The sequence below is a fragment of the Hypanus sabinus genome, chromosome 7, assembly GCF_030144855.1.
Source record: "Hypanus sabinus isolate sHypSab1 chromosome 7, sHypSab1.hap1, whole genome shotgun sequence".
NCBI classification, from domain to species: Eukaryota; Metazoa; Chordata; class Chondrichthyes; order Myliobatiformes; family Dasyatidae; genus Hypanus; species Hypanus sabinus.
The window spans coordinates 61,140,604-61,158,764 of NC_082712.1; the positions used below are offsets into that span (position 1 = coordinate 61,140,604).

The following is an 18,161-nucleotide window of genomic DNA, read 5'->3' on the forward strand; positions in this document are numbered from 1 at the left end:
GTCTCTCCGTTGATGACCAAGATGTTGCTAAATTATTAATTTATATTATTTATTAGTATTTATATTTATTAGTATATTTATTATATTTATTAGTATTTATATTTATAAGATAAATCAAGATTATATTTAAGGTATTTTTTGCTTTTAATGTTATGGTTTGGTTTGGGGGCTATATTTTCAGTTTTTATTAGCGTTCAGTAAAAGTAATTTAATTTGGCTGTTAAATTAAAATTTCAGTCAGCCCCAGGACTCCTAGGCGCTTTGTTTGCACATGCATGGGAATTGGAGTGAGACTAGCTTGCAGTCTGTGGGGAAGCAGATTTTAACGCCACAAGTGTTCCTGGCATTATCTGGTCATAAATCATGAGAGAGAATGCTGATTCTGGTTTGCTTAACCTTCCAGTGAATTTGGAGGACTTGAAGAGATAGCATATGCGGTATTTCTCCAGTGTCTTGAGGACCCAACAGTAGGTAGACAAGGGTCAAACACATATAAGAAGACAAGGCTGCTTAATAGACTATGATTTTTGTGCTTGGACTGAAGTTTGGATCTTCATCTAGTGTTTGAAGTTACTACATAGATGGTGGGGTGATGGGAATATAATCTAGCAAGGCGTTAAGGATGCGTTTTCACATTTTGTCAGTTAAAACCAAAACAAAATTCCAACTGTACCAGTTGTGTTGTAAGATAGCATCTAATTGAAATAAGGAGCCTCACGGTACAAATAATGAACGTTACTCTGTTTTTTTGTTCTCAATCCAGCCTATAACAACCAGGTGGCATTCCTCGATTCTCAAAAAATATTATTTATTCGTCATAAATCTCGCCTTAAAATTGTACGGGAAATGAAACTGAAAGCACAAGAAGGATTGTTAGGTAAATTTGCACTATCCATCTCAGGTTTGTTATTTTCAAGAGTGATGTTGCAGAATGATGTAAAAGAAAGTTCTCTTAAATTTCCTTAGATGAGGAAATGGCTGATGGCCCAGATTCTGATCTGTATTCAGAAAGAAGCAGTTTGTGGTCAGCGGGTGGAATGAGCTCCAAATATTCACACAGTAACTCCAGGATATCAGCGTAAGTTATTAGTTAACATTCCTGTAAGATTCCATTCCTGTACCCGTTTGTCCCAACCTGTACACAGCTAAAACTGCACAAGTTGGGGTTCTGGAATTTAAAACAAATTAGTTTTGTGACAAACCTCACATTGTCTCTAGCCTAACGTACTAAGTGAAAAGAGATGTTGGGTATCTGCAAAGTGGTGATCTGTCAGAGACTCGTGATTATGCCCTTGCATTTCACTGGGCATTCAAACTACTTTGCAGCCTCAAGGCTGTCAAGTTAGGCAGTATTGATTCAAGGAAAAGCATTGATCATTTTTCAAGCAATAATCCCATAAACTGTAATGACCAGTAATCTGGTATTTGGGGATAAGCATTGGCCACTGAAGAAAACTCCCATTCCCTTCAACTAATGACCACTGGTGGTATGAAGGTACCTCTGAAGAATGGCACTCTTCAAGTACTGCACTGAAAGAGTTGGTCTGAATCTCAAAATGCCTTCTTGGAGGTGGGAATTGTCACATTCTGATCAGAGGCAGGAGTCCATGATGGACACCTTGGTGTGAAGGTAAGGATGTGGGGAAGAAGTACGAAATTACACCAGGTGTTGAACACCTGAAATATCAACCCTCCTTTTCCCTCCACTGATGCTGCCTGACCCAGTAAGTTCCTCCAGCATCCTGTTTGTTGCTGCAGATTCCAGCATCGGTGGTCTCTTGTGTCTCTGTTGAATGACATTGAGTAATTTTTAGAAAATCATGCACGCTGAACGAAATGTTTCCTGTATTATAAATTCTCAGTTGCAGTTGCCTTCTGTAGAAGATGTATTGTCAAGTATCTGCTTGTATTTGGGGTCTTTTTGGTGACTAAAGATAGTGCACATTCAAAGTTCAAGACTGCTAAGTAACAATACCACATCAACAGTTCTTGTATGTCTGCATTACAAACTTAATCAAATTCTTAACCACAGCATAGTGATGACTGAGTTGGTGGGTTTGACATAGCTTTAAGTGGAATGTTTATAGATAGCTGCATTTGGTAATTTAATTGCAGCTTTTAAAGGCCTGTGAAAATGAAAAAGGGGTTTGCTTGGTTAGTACACAGACTTGAGATGTGTAATACAAGCCATTTAGTGTATCAGCAGCAGTTTGCAAACCTGTCAGATAGTCTGGTAATTGAGCATGATTTGAAGGATGTGGTTTAGAAAACCAAAGACTTGCAATTAACTGGCACTTTTCACAAGCTCTGGATGTTCCAAGTGACAGTATTGTGAAGCATTGTCATTATTGTAGCGATAATAACAGCCAGTTTGAGCACTGCTCCCACGAACAGTGGTGTGATCATAACAAGAAACATAGTTTATTGAATGATGTTAGGTCAGTGATAAATGTGAGTACTGCGGCTCATAATCTAATCCTCCTTGGGAAAGTTGCACAGTATTATTTACATCCACTTGAGAAAGTAGATAAGTCTAGCCTAAACTCCTTTTAAAGTCAACGCGCCCAGTAGAATAGTGTCCACTTGACAGTTTACTAAAATCTGTTGTGCTGAAGCTTCAGGTCTGACAACAATGAAAGCCACATGGGCATATCTGTTAGTGTTTTGCCATTATCTTAAAGCCTTTATTTAAGCTTGTGAATCTCTAACCAGTACTAACTCCATAATAATATCTATGTCACTATAAAACCACTTTAAACCTGTGAATTTTGTAGGCGGAGTTCAAAAAACCGTCGTAAAGCAGAACGAAAGAAGCACAGCTTGAAGGAGGGGAGTGCTATGGAAGACATAGCACTGCTGGAAGCATTGAAAGAAATAATATGTACAGTGGACAAACTGACAGGTATTTCCTTGCTCTTAACTTATTTTTTGTTTTTAAAAAAAAGACTGTAGTTTCTTCTTGTTCCTTAAAACTGATGGAACATTTTTATCAAAAATAATGTGTATATTCTCAAAAACCAAAGACTTTTAATGACACATGGGAATTAGGAGCTGGAGTAATCCACTTGCTCCCTCGATGATAGCAGATCTGAGCGCAGTGGTTTCTAGTGCATAACCTCAACCCTGTTTTGCTGTGTAGCCATGGTTATCTTTTATCCCTTTGTATGTGCACCCTTGCCTTAATGTTCAAAGACACTTCTCCACCAACTTTCAAGGAAGAAAGTTCCAAAGAATTGTGTACCCATCATCCCTTTACCTAAGAAAAACAAGGTAATGCTTTAATGACTGCCATCTAGTAGCTCTGACATCCACGATCATGAAGTGCTTCAAAAGGCTGGTCATGGTGTGCATTAACTCCAGCCTCTGAGACACCCTCAACCCACTGCGATTTTCCTACCACTGAAGCAGGTAGACACAAGCTCCATGGCCATACGCTTAACTCTGGAGCATCTGGACAGTAAAGGCATTCGATTTTTTTTTACATATTACAATCCTGCCTTCAGTACTATAATTCTGAGCATTGAGCTCCTAAACCTGGGAATCAACCCATCCTTCTGCAAATGGATCCACAACTTCCTGACCAACAGACTGCAACTAGTAGGGTATGCTGCACCATCTCTGCCATGATTATTCCAAACACTGGTGCTCAGTCCCCTCCTCTACTCCCTGTACAGTGATGACTACTCAACCACCCTGCTCATGGACAGTTTGTCCCACTCCCAACAGAGAGGAGGCTACTTACCATCCATGTCAGAACCACCAGACTCAGACATTTACTCCCCTCAAGCCGTCAGGCTGATCAACTCCTCCACCCACGCCTCCAACCACCACTCCTCATTTCCTGTCAGAGTCACTCCTGTGCCTAGCATCATTTTATAGATATACGATCAATCTACACATGTGTATAAGTTATCTTATGTATTTATATTTTTTATTATTGTGTTCTTTATCTTATTGTGTTATGTGTTGCATTGGGTCCAGAGTATCAATTATTTCAGTCTCCTTTACACTGGTGTGCTAGAAGTAACATTAAACAATCTTGAATGCTGAATCTCAACTGTGTGGCCAGATTCTGCTCAAATTCCACCCACAACTTTGCAGATGATATGACTGTAGTGGAACATAGCTCAAATAATGATGAATTGGAGTACAAAAAGCAAATGGCAACAACCTTTCCATCAGTGTCAGCAAAACAACAAAAGAGGTGATCATTGACTTCAAGAAGGGGAGCAATGTACATGTTCCTGTCTACAGTAATGGTGCTGAAATTGAGAGGGTTGAGATATTGATGTTTGTAGGAGTGAACATTGCCTGTCCTGATCCAACGAGACACAGCAGCCAGAAAAGCTCATTAATGCCTCTTTTTTCAGGAGACTAAAACATTTGCATGTCCCCATTGATTCTTAGCAATTTTATCAATGCACCACAGAAAGCATCCTATTTAAATGCTGCAGGGTTTGGTATGACAACTGCTTTGCCTGTGACTGCAAAAAACTGCAGAAAGCTTAACATATCTCAAAAACCAGCCTCCCGTCCATGGACTAAGGAAAAACTTCTTCTCCCAGAGAGTTGTGGGGGTCTGGAATGCACTGCCTCGGAAGGCAGTGGAGGCCAATTCTCTGGATGCTTTCAAGAAGGAGCTAGATAGGTATCTTATGGATAGGGGAATCAAGGGATATGGGAACAAGGCAGGAACTGGGTATTGATAGTAGTTGATCAGCCATGATCTCAAAATGGCGGTGCAGGCTCCAAGGGCCGAATGGTCTACTTCTGCACCTATTGTCTATTGACTCTGCCTATATTTCCTGCTGATTCAGTAAAGCAGCCAATGTAATCAAAGACCCCACATTCTTGCTTCTCCCCTCTCACATTGGGTGGTAGAAGCAGAAGCCTGAAAGCACATACCACAGGGCTCAAGGATAGCTTCTATCCTACTGTTATATGGCTATTGAATGTTTCCCTAGAAGGATACAGTGGGCTCTTGACCTCATTCTACCTTGTTACATCTTATTGTCTGCCTGCTGATACACATTATTCTGCATTCTATTATTATTTTACCTTGTACCAACTCAATTGCATTGTGTAATGATTTGATCTGTATGAACAGTATGTAGAACCAGCTTTTTACTTTACTTCAGTGCTTGTGACAATAAAAAGACCATTCTAATTCCTCTGTTTAAAACTTCCTAGTTGTAAACAGGACCTTTTGTATAGACTCTCCCAAAAGAGGAGCCACCCTCTCCACATCTACCCTCTGAAGACATTTCAGGATCTTATAGGGTTCAGTCAACTTGAGCCTGGTTCTTCTAACCTCCAACAGAAACAAGTTTATCAGCCATCAGCAAATACATTCTACGCTATCATCAATCAGTTAATTGTAACATGTTCAGGCTCCAGCACTGATCCACGTGATTTGTCAGTCAATACATTCCAGTCAGCAAAAGACTGAAATGCCTATGCTCTGTTTCCATCACCCAGCCAATCTTCTTTTAATGCCATTATGTTACCAGCCACCGTCAGCTTTATGTTCACAATATCCTTTGAAGAGGCACCTTATCAAATGCCTTCTCAGTACAACACAAAAGCAGGCCCTTTGGCCATCTACTCTATGCCAAGTTATGCTGTCAAGTCCCATCGACCTGCATCCAGACCATAGCCATCCAGCTCCCTTTGATTCATGTAGCTATCTAAATTTCTTTTAAATATTGAAATTACATCCACTGGCAGCTCATTTCATACTCTCACTAACCTCTAAGTGAGTAACTTACCCCTAATATCCCTTTAAAATATCACCCTTCACCCTTAACCTAGTTCTAGTCTCACCCAACCTCAAAGGAAAAAGCCTGCTTGCATTTAACCTGTCTATACCCCTCATAATTTTTTATACCTTTATCAAATCTCCCACACTCTCCCCACTGTAACACCAGTCCTGCAGGTAGGTGACCAGAACCCACACAACACTCCAAATTAGACCTTGCCAAAGTCTTCTACAACATCCCAACTGCTTTGATTTATGAAGGCCGATTTGCCAAAAGCGCTCTCTATGACCCTATCTAATTATGATGCCACTTTCAATGAATTATGGATCTGTATTCCGAGATCCTTCAGTTCTGCCGTGCTTCTCATTGCCCTACCACTCACTGTGTAAAGTCTAACCCTGGTTTGTCCTCCCAAAGGACAATAATTCACACTTGTCTGCATTAAATTCCATACGCATTTTTTCAGCCCATTTGCTAGCTGTTATAGATCCATCTGCAAGCTTTGGTAATCTTCCTTCTTCCTCACTGTCCACTACTTCCCCAGGTTTGTGGTCATCCACAAATTTGCTGATCATTGGGCTGCTCTCCAGGGAAGGTAGCACCTGGATATATGGGACCTGAATTGCAGGGGAACTAATCTCCCACAACACCCTCCCCCGCCCAGTGCGACACTAGCAAACCTTCCCGCAAGGCTATTAGTCCCCCTCCAGTTCATGTGCAAACCGTTCCACCTGTCCAGATCCCACTTTCCCATGGAAGAGAGCCCAATGATCCAAAAATTTGAAGCCCTGCCTCATGCACCATTTCCGTAGCCACATGTTAAACTATATGATCTTCCTATTTGTGGCCTCACTAGCATGCAATGTGGCTGCAATCCTCAGATCACTGCTGTGGAGGTCCTGTCCTTTAACTTATCACCCAACTCCTTGAACTTACTTCGCAGGATCTCCTACACATACCATTTGTACCAATGTGGACTACAGCCTCTGCTGCTTACTGTCCCACTTCACAATGCTATGGACTTGATCCGAGTTGTCCCTGACTCTGGCACCTGGAGGCAATGTACCATCTGGGAATTTCATTCTTGTCCACATAACCTCCTGTCTGTTCCCCTAACTATTGGATCTCCAATCAGTACAGCTCACCTCTTTTCCCCTCCTTCCCTTCTGAAGCACAGAGCCCTGACCAGTGTGACTTTTCTCTGCTATGTCATCCTGCCAGTGGTATCTAAAACAGTGTATCTGTTGTTGAGGGAAACGGCCAGAGGAGTACCCTGCATTGGCTGCCTAACCCCTTTTCATCCCTCTTTATGGTCACCCAGTTACCTGTGTGTCTTGCACCTCAGGTGTAGCTACCTCCCGGTATTGCCTGTCTGTCAACCCCTCAACCTCCCAAATGATCCAGAGTTCTTACAAACCAAATTGCTGCAGGTTTGTAAGAAGTTGCAGCTGGATGCACTTCTCGCAGATATAGTTGTCATGGATTTTGAAAGTCTCCCTGCCTTTCCACATCTCATAAGAGAACCCTTTCACTGTCATATCTGGCATTCTCACTGCTTTGACTGTGTAATAAGAAAGGGAGAAAGGGAAAAAAAGCCTCAGTCCCCATTCACCCAATCCAACAATGGATTTATTATCAGCTTGGGAGTTTCTCAGGCTTTAGGACAAAGTGATTGGAATTCTCTGGAAGGGGTGGTTTGGATTTTTAGCTTTGATTATTAGCTTTGTTGTTTCTTACTTTTGCCCAATGTGTTTAGGGAAAAATTGAATGTCTTCCACCTCTGGTGCTTCCTTTGTCATGTCAGTAGCTCCTCTCAGTTTACTGTCAGTCATACAGGTCCCGGGTGGAGGTTTGGGAATACTGTCGAACACAGATGCAGAAGGATTATTCATTGCTGTTTCCATAACTGTTTTGTTTGACCAGTCAGGGTTGTTAGCCCTGAGCTGAACCCCTGAATCAGTCTTAGTCTGGCCTCTAGCCTTTCACCTATTTACTATGGATGACCCTCCCAAGAGCCAAAGCATATAAAGCCCTGACTCCAGCCAGCATAGCTCTCTGGGTCACTGAGGCACGCAAGCCTCCAAACTACAGCAAGGTTGTGGTGCTCTTGGAGGAACTTTGTTGTTAATTTCCCTTTATTGGTTAAAGGGGTAAACAGTGTTCTCTCACCTGTTACAAACTCAACTTGAATTATTAATTTAAGAGGCAAAGTGTAAATTTGGCTTTCTTTGGCTTCTTCCATAACTTTACCATAAATGAAATGCTTTGGATGTATGTACTACTGTAATGTAGAAAACATGGCAGGCAATTTGTGCTCTCCAAGCATGCAAAGCTGTATTGAGATACAGTATTAAAATAAACGTTTGTTATTTAATGATTTTGATGATAGATGGATGCTGGCAGGGCACTATAAAGTTCCATAGGATAGCTTACTAGTATCAGAGAGGCAATTGACTTCCATGGAAAGCTAGCACCTTGGACAGTGTAATTCCCCTCAGTTACTGTATTAGAGAGAGTAACAGCTTTGGGTTTGTATTCTTCTTTCTGACGTGGAACTTGAAACGTAGCATCTAGTTCAAAGGCGAAAGCAAGTAATAACTGAGCTCATCCTGTTGTTTCCTGATTTTTGTATTTAATAATTTTTTAATTTAACATTAACTTTTACAAATCTAATATTTGAAGCTTAGCTAATTCATGTCTGAATTCCTTATTTTCAGCTTATTTTGTTGCTTATGATTTTTAAAAATTTATTTACATGAATCTTAAATATTAAGTCTGTTTTCTGTGGGGTTTTTTTGTCCAGGTGAAGTTCACAGCTTACTGAAAGTTTTGGTCCTTTTTGGCTTTGATGATCAGGCTTCAGAGCTGCAAAAAGTTCTTGAGGGCATCCTACAGCTAATGGAAAAGTCAATTGCAGACATCTGGCACTCTGATGTGAAGAAATCCACTCTCTGTCCAGTAGGTGAAGCGATAATGATACCAGTAAATGATGCAATGATGCACTTCTTACTCATGACCAGGAGTAACATCTGCCATTTATCATCTCACATAAAATACCATTTCATGTACCAGAAATCAACAACTCTTCTTTAGCAAATAACCATAATGACTTAACTAAGGTCAGGTTTTCCTGCATGCTTTGTAAAATCAGTGAAGGGAACAGCACATCTTGACTACAGACAGGGAATTCATGGCGGCTACTTTCAGGCCTGCAAACATTTTCTGTCATTATTTTTAATTAAATAAGTGTGATCACATCAGTCAGTGGCATTCTGCGTTTTCAGTTAATTGTATCTCCAAGCCTGATTGAGAATTGTTTATCCTAACGAACAATGACAGGACACAGAATTGCCTCTGGTTGATCTGTCAGTGCCACACAATTTGAAATCATATGTTTAGGAGTATTTCAGTTGAGCACATGCTACACCTGAAACCCTGGGAGAAGCATTAAGGCATGGAGAATGCAAGTGCAGGGACTTGGAGCAGAAAAAGCAAACTGCTGGAGCAATTCATCAGGTGGAACCGCACATGTGGAGGCAACGCTTCAGGTAGACCCTGGATCTGGGACAAACTTTCAACTACCTTCTTGCCTCCACAGATGCTGCATGGCCTACTGAGTTCTTCTAGCAGTTCATTTGAAAAGCAAAGTCCGTTTTGGGACGCAATTTGAGAATTTTCTCTCCCCCCCCCCCCCCCCTCATGATCTCTTGTATGATCACAATTAATCCAGGATCTTGCTTTTTGCCTGGATTGCACCAAAGTTTGGAGGTAAAACACATGCTGCCATAAATGGCAATGGTGTTGCTAAAATTAAGCAATTGAATGATATACAAGGGCTTTGATGATCCTTCTGTGCAACATTACTGTAAAGCACATTGGTTTTGCAGTTGTCAGACACCATGCACTGCAGATTACCGGGTATGAAATGTGGTTAGATGCAAGGATCAGTTATCTGCACCATTAAATTTCCTTGTTATCTTGAGAAAAATAGTACAAATCTAAAAAAAATGCAAAGCCAGAGGAAGTTGTGCTACTAAGATTGAAGTACTGAATTTCTGTCACAAACAAATATGGGTTTGAGGGTCGGCACAACATTGTGGGCCGAAGGGCTTGTAATGCGCTGTACTATTCTATGTTCTAACATCCGTTAAGAAAAGAGCAGTTAATACAGCCCCTTCATGCTATTCCAGCATTCAATTAGATGATGGGATCTGTATATCAGCCTGTTGGTTCTTTAACTCTTCATATTTCAAACAAAATTCTCAATCTTGGGTTTGAGACTTTCATTTGATCCCAGCCTCATGACTTGTTGGGGAATAGTTCAGGATTTCCTATAGCCCTCTATGTGAAGAAGACTTTCTGCATCACTTGAAGACTATAGCTTGAACGTTAATCCTGGTGTTATCCATTCGTTCCACTGATATCTTCAATCAACTGAAATACCAAAATTAGATAATCTCCCCAACCAAAGTTCTAATTCAGTGGAATTCTTTAGTTTAACTCCTTGTAGTTTGAAATTAAATTATGGATAAACAACAAATCTCACTAAACCAAAATCTTTTAGGATTTGGATGTCACTGACAAGGCCAGCAGTCACTGCCCATGAGAAAATGGTGATGAGCAATCACTTTGAACTGCTACAGTCCTTCCACAGTACTGGAAATTGGAAAAAAGCTGCAAATGCTGGGAATACTTAGTATCTTTTGAAAGAGAAGAAAGGGTTAATGCTTCTGGTCAGTTTTCATTTTCAGCACTTTGCTTTGCTTTCATGGTACAGTTAGGTCTATCCAGAATTTAAACCCAGCTATGATAAAAGGATATCAGTAGATTTCCAAGTCAGACTGAAGTGCAACAAGGAGGGGAAGCTGCAGATATGTCGGTTAAGGGAAGATCTCTTATGCTCTTTGATCCAGAAGGGCACTCAAGTGATTATTCCCACCTAGTGCTGGAGAATTCCCCGATGATGATTACAAAGATGAAAAGATCCTCAGATTTCACAGATTAGTCAAAGGATAGCAATCATGAGCCAAATGAATGACAGAATTGGGTTAAGCAGGTGAACAGGCTGCTTGTGTTCCTTGCTTGTCAAAAATGAAAAGAGAAAGGAAATATATTCAAACCTGTTATTTCATTTTATTCAGATGTGGCATTTTGTATATTTGGGATATTGAAAATTGAAGTTCAAGTTTGAGTAAGTATTAATATTTGCCACTTGTATCAATTTTTTTCTGCTTATTTTAGGTTCTTGGCCCAGATTCTACTGTGAATAGTATTACCAGCTCCCTCCAATGGCCAAGAAGTGGAACAACAGCTCACCAAGGTCAGTCGTGCAAGCGATGGTAGTCAGAAGTACCGTGCAGAAACAGGCCCTTCAGGCCATCTAGTGTGTGCAGATCTGTTATTCTGCTTAGTCTCTGTGACTGCCCACTCACCCTTAGTGGAAAAATGTAACTCTTCCTGTTACCAGGCTAGCGTTAAATCGGTGGATTGCTGTGTGGTGTGGCTCACTGGACCAGAAAGGCTTGTTCTGCACAGTATCTGAATGAATGAATAAATAAATATTAAATAAACAACCAAATAAGTAAATAAAAGGCCAGCTTACATTTAGCTTATCTATACTCTTAATTTTATATACCTCCATCAAGCCTACCCTCATTCTCCCACACTTCAGGTAATAAAGTCCTATTCACCTTTCACTGTAACTTGGGTTCACAAGTCCTGACAGCATCCTTGTAATGGATCCCTTGTATCCTATCCCAATCCACCCCTACTACACCTCTTCTGAGGCTATCAACATTGGCCTCTGTCCAATTCAGAATCTCAACCTGAAGAAGCATGTGTAAGGGAATAGTTTGGATTTAGTGATCACAATTTCATTAGTTTAAAGATAATTATGGAGAAAGAACTAACGGAATTATGATCACTAAATCCAAAGTATTCCCTTGCACACGCTTACTTGTTAGAGCAAAGCTCAGTTAAATTTCCGTGTACAGTTATGAGTAGCATAACCTTTAAAACAGCAGTGATTTTTACTTAAAGTCAGGATGCACACACTTTGAGGTTGCTTTATTGTAAGAAAAAGAATGACAAATACAGGACATCTCCAACCACTCTACAATAAATTACATAATTTTGAAATGTAGTAACTGTTGCTGATTTTATGCAAGTGAGCTCTACATTAAAATACCAACTGGGTCTTTGATGGATAAGCAGTGACCAGGATAAGGGAGAGAACTTCCCAGCTGTCTTTGCCAAAGTACACCCCCTCACTTCTACTGTGGGAGAGTAGGGCTAGAGCTTTCAGTCAAGCAGAAAACTCAGTAATATGTAGAAGGCAGGTGATGAAGATAAGACAGCTAAAAAATAATAAACTGAAGTGCGACCTAGATTTAAATTTCAGACCATTTAGGAAGTGGTTTTATATAGATGTGAATAGAAAATGTTCTGTCTTGCAAAAGCTAAAGTGCTTATTATTATTGAAGTACTGGGTGCTAACTACAATGAAGAAGCAGGCTGGCAGAGCTAATGAACCTGGCTATTGTTAATTTAGCAATGGAATGCAGTGTTAAAATGATACAATTATTGAGAGTTAAAGGTGGCTCCTTTGCTTTTGTTAATTTAGCAATGAAACAACTCCACTCTGATAAGTTGCAGTAAACTATCAACATACCATCCATCAGTGTACAAAAATTAAGGGAATTAATCAAAATAGGGCCACATGTAGTAAGTTACCACAACTGACAGAAGTGGGTTTAAAAACTTAAAACAGTTCATTTTATTGGAGAGGACAATTGTGAACTTGTTTACAAAAACAATTGTTTCAGTTGTGAATTGTACAGGTATGTTTCATCTATGGTAAATGGAACTTGGCTGAGAAAATCAACATTTATTATCCATGCCTAACAATGCTGACGAATTGAGAATGAGCCACTTTCTGAACAACTAACATGTGCTAGCTGCCTCCTCAAGGCAAAGAAAGTCAAGTCCAGTGTATATGGAACCACATCCGAACCTCGGCTAGAACAGATTTCCTTCTCTAAAAGATATTGGGGGTGCATCTGAGTTTGAAGTTCAGGGTCATTATTAGTGATACAAGTTTGTTGTTCCAAGTCAAGATGAGATTGAAAGTAATGTCTCTGGATTACTACTGTTTTATTCATAATGTAATCAGCATACCCTGAATTTAGATCAACTGGTATTGCCTGATCAAATGTATTTCATTTTTTCAGATGAAGAGATCTTTGTTCCACCCAAGCTCAGTAAGAACATGAAGTGGAAGCTGAATATTCTATGAATTAACTCCAGTCAACCATATCACCATCTTTGGTCTGTGTATGATGCAGTCAACATTACATAACTGGCTTGTGAAAATGATTAACAGTGGTGGATGCACAACAGGAATATGGATGCTTTCTGCAGATACGAAGGATGACCATGACATTATGTCAATCATAATCACAGTAATATTAACCATCAGTTCAAAATCTTGGTCGACTGTTATATCCTTGTAAAATAAAAATCTGTATTTTATTTTCTTTTACAAATGATTCCATCGCTATCAAAATCATTGTGGTACAACATAAGAATGGGTGAAGAAAAAGCCATTTATCACAGAAGCGCTTGGGCAGCAGGAACAGATCCCCAAATGAGTGCAGAATCTACAAATGTTAGATGTTTGGTGTTTGCTGCGATAGGAAAACCATCAGTGACAAAACCAAAAATAGCTGAGAGGTACCAGTGAGGTCGGCTGTAAGAGCTGAATTAAGATCAAAACTTCTTGCAAGTGGGGGAGAAACTCTTGTACAGTATATGGTTTTATTTATAGATGCCTTGAAAATTTTTAAGTCTACAGAAATTCAGATGTCAGGTAATCAGTCTGTATGATAGTTGTCAATTTATATTTTATTCTGTTTATACATAGTATGGTGCTAGTTTGGTTGCAAAAGATTGAGTAAGCAAAGTACCTACACAATAAATTGCAAAGGCATTGGCGATAGAACATATAATCTACTACTGCTTTAACAAATGTGGTTATGGTTCATTATTTCACATCAAAATGTTCACAATACCCCAAACACTTCCTACCATCTCAAGGCATGACAGAAGAGTATTACAGCATTTTCCATTTGGCTGGATTGGTGCAGGCTCGCCAAAACTCAAGAAGTTCAATATCGTGGACAACACGGACACCTCTTCAGTACCTTGACCCTTCATCAGTAGCGCACCATGACCGCACTGTGTACTGTCTACAAAGTACACACCGCAAAGCTTCAGCAAACTGAAATGTTAACTGCTGTCTGATGCTGATGCCGCATACTCTGGAATCTTTGCAGTACCACCATGTTATGTTCTCAGTAGTTTATCCCACCTGCTGCTTCTACCTTCATAGGTTTTATGTGCCTTTTGGTTGGGTATATATTAGGAGGCCACAAGTGCTCTCCAATTTATAAAACTAGAGCCAGCTACCCCAAGGAAAATCCTTCAGATAATTTTTATGTATTTAAAAAGTAATGTCCATATATCTTAGCAGTGCAACAGAATGGTGCAAAATGTATCCATATTTATAAAGTTTAATGCCTTTTTACATAGTTGTATATCAGAGCAATTAATATTTCAGATATTTAAATACATTGCATCACTGGCATATGAAATCAATATGGGCATGGTTTACTCTAGATCACATGGGGCATAATTAAAAGTCAGACAGTTCAAAACCTACAAATTAACACCAAGCTTTCTCTGACATGTTTAGCATTCTGTACATGGCATGTATATTTACTCAAAATTTTTACTGCTTTTCTTTTTAGCATTTTATTTATTGAAGCACAGTGATTGATTCTAATTGATATAGTTCAACACAAGTGGCTCATGAATGCTCTTTCCAGGTTCAATTAGTGTAAAACCTCAATGAAAAGGCCAAACTTAAGACTGATCTACTATTTTTGGACATTAACATTTTTGATACCAGTGTAGCATGGTAGCAGTTTACAATATATCTGCTTAGATCCAGAATTACCCCAAATCCTATTTCTATTAATCAAATTATCTTTAAATAAAATTTGAATAGAAATAGGGCTTGGGGTAATTCTGAAGCTAAGCTTTTTTTTATTATTACTCTATATAGCAGGGTACTGTGCGAAGGTCTTCTGGACGTCAGTTCTAAATTTGCCCTATTATTAGGCATTGGGTAGGTTAATTAAGAACTTCTGTTTTCTATTCAAACCTAATATCCTCTGAATGCACTGCCCTCCACTCTGCACTAATCCCAACCTCACCATCAAGCTGGCAACCAAGGGGCTTGCTGTGTAGTCTGGCAGACTGGCTTCTACTTACTGAGGCCAAGTGACAACTCTCAGACACCTCATCTTACATAGCCCTCGAAAAGGACCTCACTAAGGAGCATCAGGCCATTGTCTCCTGCACCATCACCAACCCCGACTCTCCCAAGATCAGCAAGCCTCATTGACCTGGACCATGTGTGCTTACCTCAACTCCATTTTGACCCCTTGGTTCACTCCGTTCCCTGGGCCTGATCGCCTCATCTTCAGTCCCTGTATGGATGTTGAGTCCCCATACACCCCTCCACCATCTGGAGAACCTTAAGCGCTGGTCTTGAGATAAAATCAACAGTATCCTACCACTGAACTCATCTTTACCTCCCCCACTCTCTGCTTTCCGCAGGGATTGCTCCCTTGTCCACTCGACAACACCCCACCTCAAACTGATCTTCCTCCAGGCACTTACCCCTGTAAGAAAGACAAGTGCTACACCATATGGAAAGACCTGGACATGATTCCGTGTAATAAAGAGCAACAGATTATCTGCTGAACCGGCCTGTGACGCGGGGTTTCCTTTTCCTCCATAGGTGCTACTCATCCCGCTAAATTCCAGCAGATTATTTGTTGCTCCTGGATCACTTGCGTCTTCAGTATAATTAATGCCTCTTGACCGACTGGCATTAAACGGGCAAAACACATCCTGAGAAATACTTTTATTATGTTAAGACACAATAAAACGTAGCGTTGAGATTCAGTGGAAATCGTGATAAATGAGACAATGCGCTTGAATATCAGCCAAGTAGTAAATATGCAGTAGAGTTTTCAGCAGATAGGTTCAGAAGCATTTGCGGTAAATGGCGAATGGACCCCTCTCTTCGTATTCTCTCTTGCGCACCCAGAGTTGCTGGAAGCTCTTGAGGGAAGACATAATGGAGCCTCCAACCCAGACCGAGTACTTCCTATCGGGGTTGCGATGCACGGTGGGGTTCACGCCTTTCTCCATTTTGCTCATCTCCTTCTGCAGGCGGTCGGCGAAGCCCTCGAACATCGTGGAGCCGCCGCACAGGAAGATGTTGCTGTACATGTCGCACTGGAGTTTGCTGTCGCACAGGTCTAAGCTGTGCATGGCCAGGGCGTGAATGCCGGGCTCCTTGGAGCCCATTATCGAAGGGTTGAAGAGGGCCTCAGGGCACCGGGATCTCTCCTTTCCGACGGTGATAACGTGGCCGTCTGGGAGCTCGTACTCCAGTACGTTCTCGTTGGCGTCCTGGTTTAATTCCTCCTCGAAGTTGACGGCAGTGCGGCAACATTTCTTCTTGATGTCCTCCACAATGTGCAACTCCTTCTCGGTGAACCTGGTGCCCGCCTCGTTAAGCATTCTGAGCAGGTAGTCGTTAAGGTCGGCGCCGCCGTACTCAGCCCTGCGCGTTTCATACGGCATGTTGTAGCCTTCGTGGACGGGCACCGCGTGGGTGACACCGTGGCCGCACTCCACCACCAGGCCGGTGGTGCGACCATAGGAATACAGGGAGAGGACTGACTGGTGGGCGACGTGCATGGCCGGGATGCTGAAGGTCTCGAAGAGGATCTCGGCCATCTTCTCCCTGTTGGTGGCGGGGCTGAGGGGAGTGTCGACCACCATTACGGCGTGATCCTCGGGCGGGATCTTCATAGCCTTGTGGAAGATGTACGCCCAGATGGCCTCCACCCCGTCCCAGTCCACCACGATACCGCGCTTCACGGGATTGACTACCTTCAGCTTGGGCACTGACGTGGTCAACTCTTCGCCTACAAAGTTCTCCTGGCGGTTATCGCCCGTCTTTGCGCTCATCTGCACCGGTCTGCCCACCACCGAAGAGAGCACCACCGAGGGTCTGGGCTGCCCGGCGTAGCCCGCCTTACAGTAGCCCGTGCCCAGGTCAATCACCACCGACCTGATCTCCTTCAGCACCCTCCCAGGCTTCACTTCCATCGACTTGACGTTCTTGGACAGCCTGGGGGTCAATTTCTGGGCTCCGGGGGCTGGCAGCGGTGTGCCCGCCTTCGTGGGCGTGCGCTCTGCTGGTTTGGTCACCATCCTCTTATATCTCAACGTACTGCAGTATACAAAGAGCGAGTCACTAAATGTGTTTCCCCTGGGTTCACCTCAGTCCTGTTGTAGGGTTTAACCGGCGTCTCCAAGGAGACGGGTCACATGCCATTGCCAGGTCATCTCAACCTGCTCTTTCAGTGACGACTCAATGTCCGATGACGTCCGTAATCCCCCTCACTACAAATCTGTCCTCCTCAAACCTCTGCTCATGTACAAATTTGTGCCGGATTGAAACGTGAAGTGGTAATGAATGACAGAACTGGAAACGTGTATTTCTGTCTGGTTCCTATCCTTAGACTCCTTCCTTCTACCTTCAGCTTCTTTTTCTCAAACACTCCCTTTTCACGATTACTACTTGCACTAGAAAAAGTGAATTATCTAATCACTTTAATATGTCATATGTAACGTTGAAGGGGGAAAGTCATTGATGAAGTTATAAATTATTTACTGTAGTAGTGTTGGACCTACTTTGCATGACACTGGTTGTCAAGAAGTGTAGGGCTCTATAGCCGTCCAAGATGGCAAAGCTCTGTGCAAGGTGAAGCCACCTGCAGGTCAAGTTTATTGTCTGCAGGTCAAGTTTAAAACTTACTTGTAGCAGCACCACAGATACATTGTGTAGGTAGAGACATCACACAATATAAATTGTACAAATCAGTGCAGAGAGTGAGAGAGAAGAAATAGGTTACTAGCCAAGACCTTAGTACAAAAAACACAGTCCAAGACATGTCCATTGCAGTGAAAGAAGAGGTGGTTGTAGGGAAGCAGGCTTGAGACTGTGCAATTCAATTCAAGAACCTGATGGTCGTGGAAAGTAGGTGTTCTGGAAGTTACTGGTGCAGGAAGAGTGCACTGCAGCTCTGCACTACACGGTTTGCTGGGGGTTTTATTTAACTAGCAGCTGATGGGACGATCAGCCTGGCTTCATCCATGGAGAGAAGTTGTCAATTGAAAGAAAAGGCAGATCTGAGACAAGATAAAAATGAAACAAGCTCTAACAGAGAAGGGGAAGGCTCTTGGGTAGGATGGAAG

The 18,161-nt window shown here is 41.6% G+C and overlaps 2 protein-coding genes across 4 annotated transcripts in view; one reads left to right on the top strand and one right to left on the bottom strand.

Moving 5' to 3' along the window:
- The window catches only part of elp1 (elongator acetyltransferase complex subunit 1), a 91,532-nt gene extending 78,226 nt beyond the window's left edge, over positions 1–13,306 (top strand). For all 3 annotated transcript variants that reach the window (XM_059974769.1, XM_059974770.1, XM_059974771.1), the window contains 6 exons: positions 764–877; positions 967–1,078; positions 2,775–2,902; positions 8,563–8,717; positions 11,001–11,079; positions 12,989–13,306. In XM_059974769.1, the coding sequence (XP_059830752.1) occupies positions 764–877; positions 967–1,078; positions 2,775–2,902; positions 8,563–8,717; positions 11,001–11,079; positions 12,989–13,053 (653 nt within the window). In that variant the 3' untranslated portion in view covers positions 13,054–13,306. The remainder of the gene's footprint in view (positions 1–763; positions 878–966; positions 1,079–2,774; positions 2,903–8,562; positions 8,718–11,000; positions 11,080–12,988) is intronic.
- A 150-nt stretch (positions 13,307–13,456) lies between these two features.
- On the bottom strand, positions 13,457–17,192 carry LOC132396817 (actin-like protein 7B). The gene has a single exon (XM_059974776.1). It carries the CDS (start codon positions 17,112–17,114, stop codon positions 15,873–15,875), a length of 1,242 nt encoding a protein of 413 aa, XP_059830759.1. The 5' UTR covers positions 17,115–17,192; the 3' UTR covers positions 13,457–15,872.
- Positions 17,193–18,161: the final 969 nt, after the last annotated feature.

What these genes read in the sequence shown, in the direction of transcription:
- LOC132396817 (XM_059974776.1), bottom strand. Translation starts at nt 17,114, where the DNA reads ATGGTGACCAAACCAGCAGAGCGCACGCCCACGAAGGCGGGCACACCG.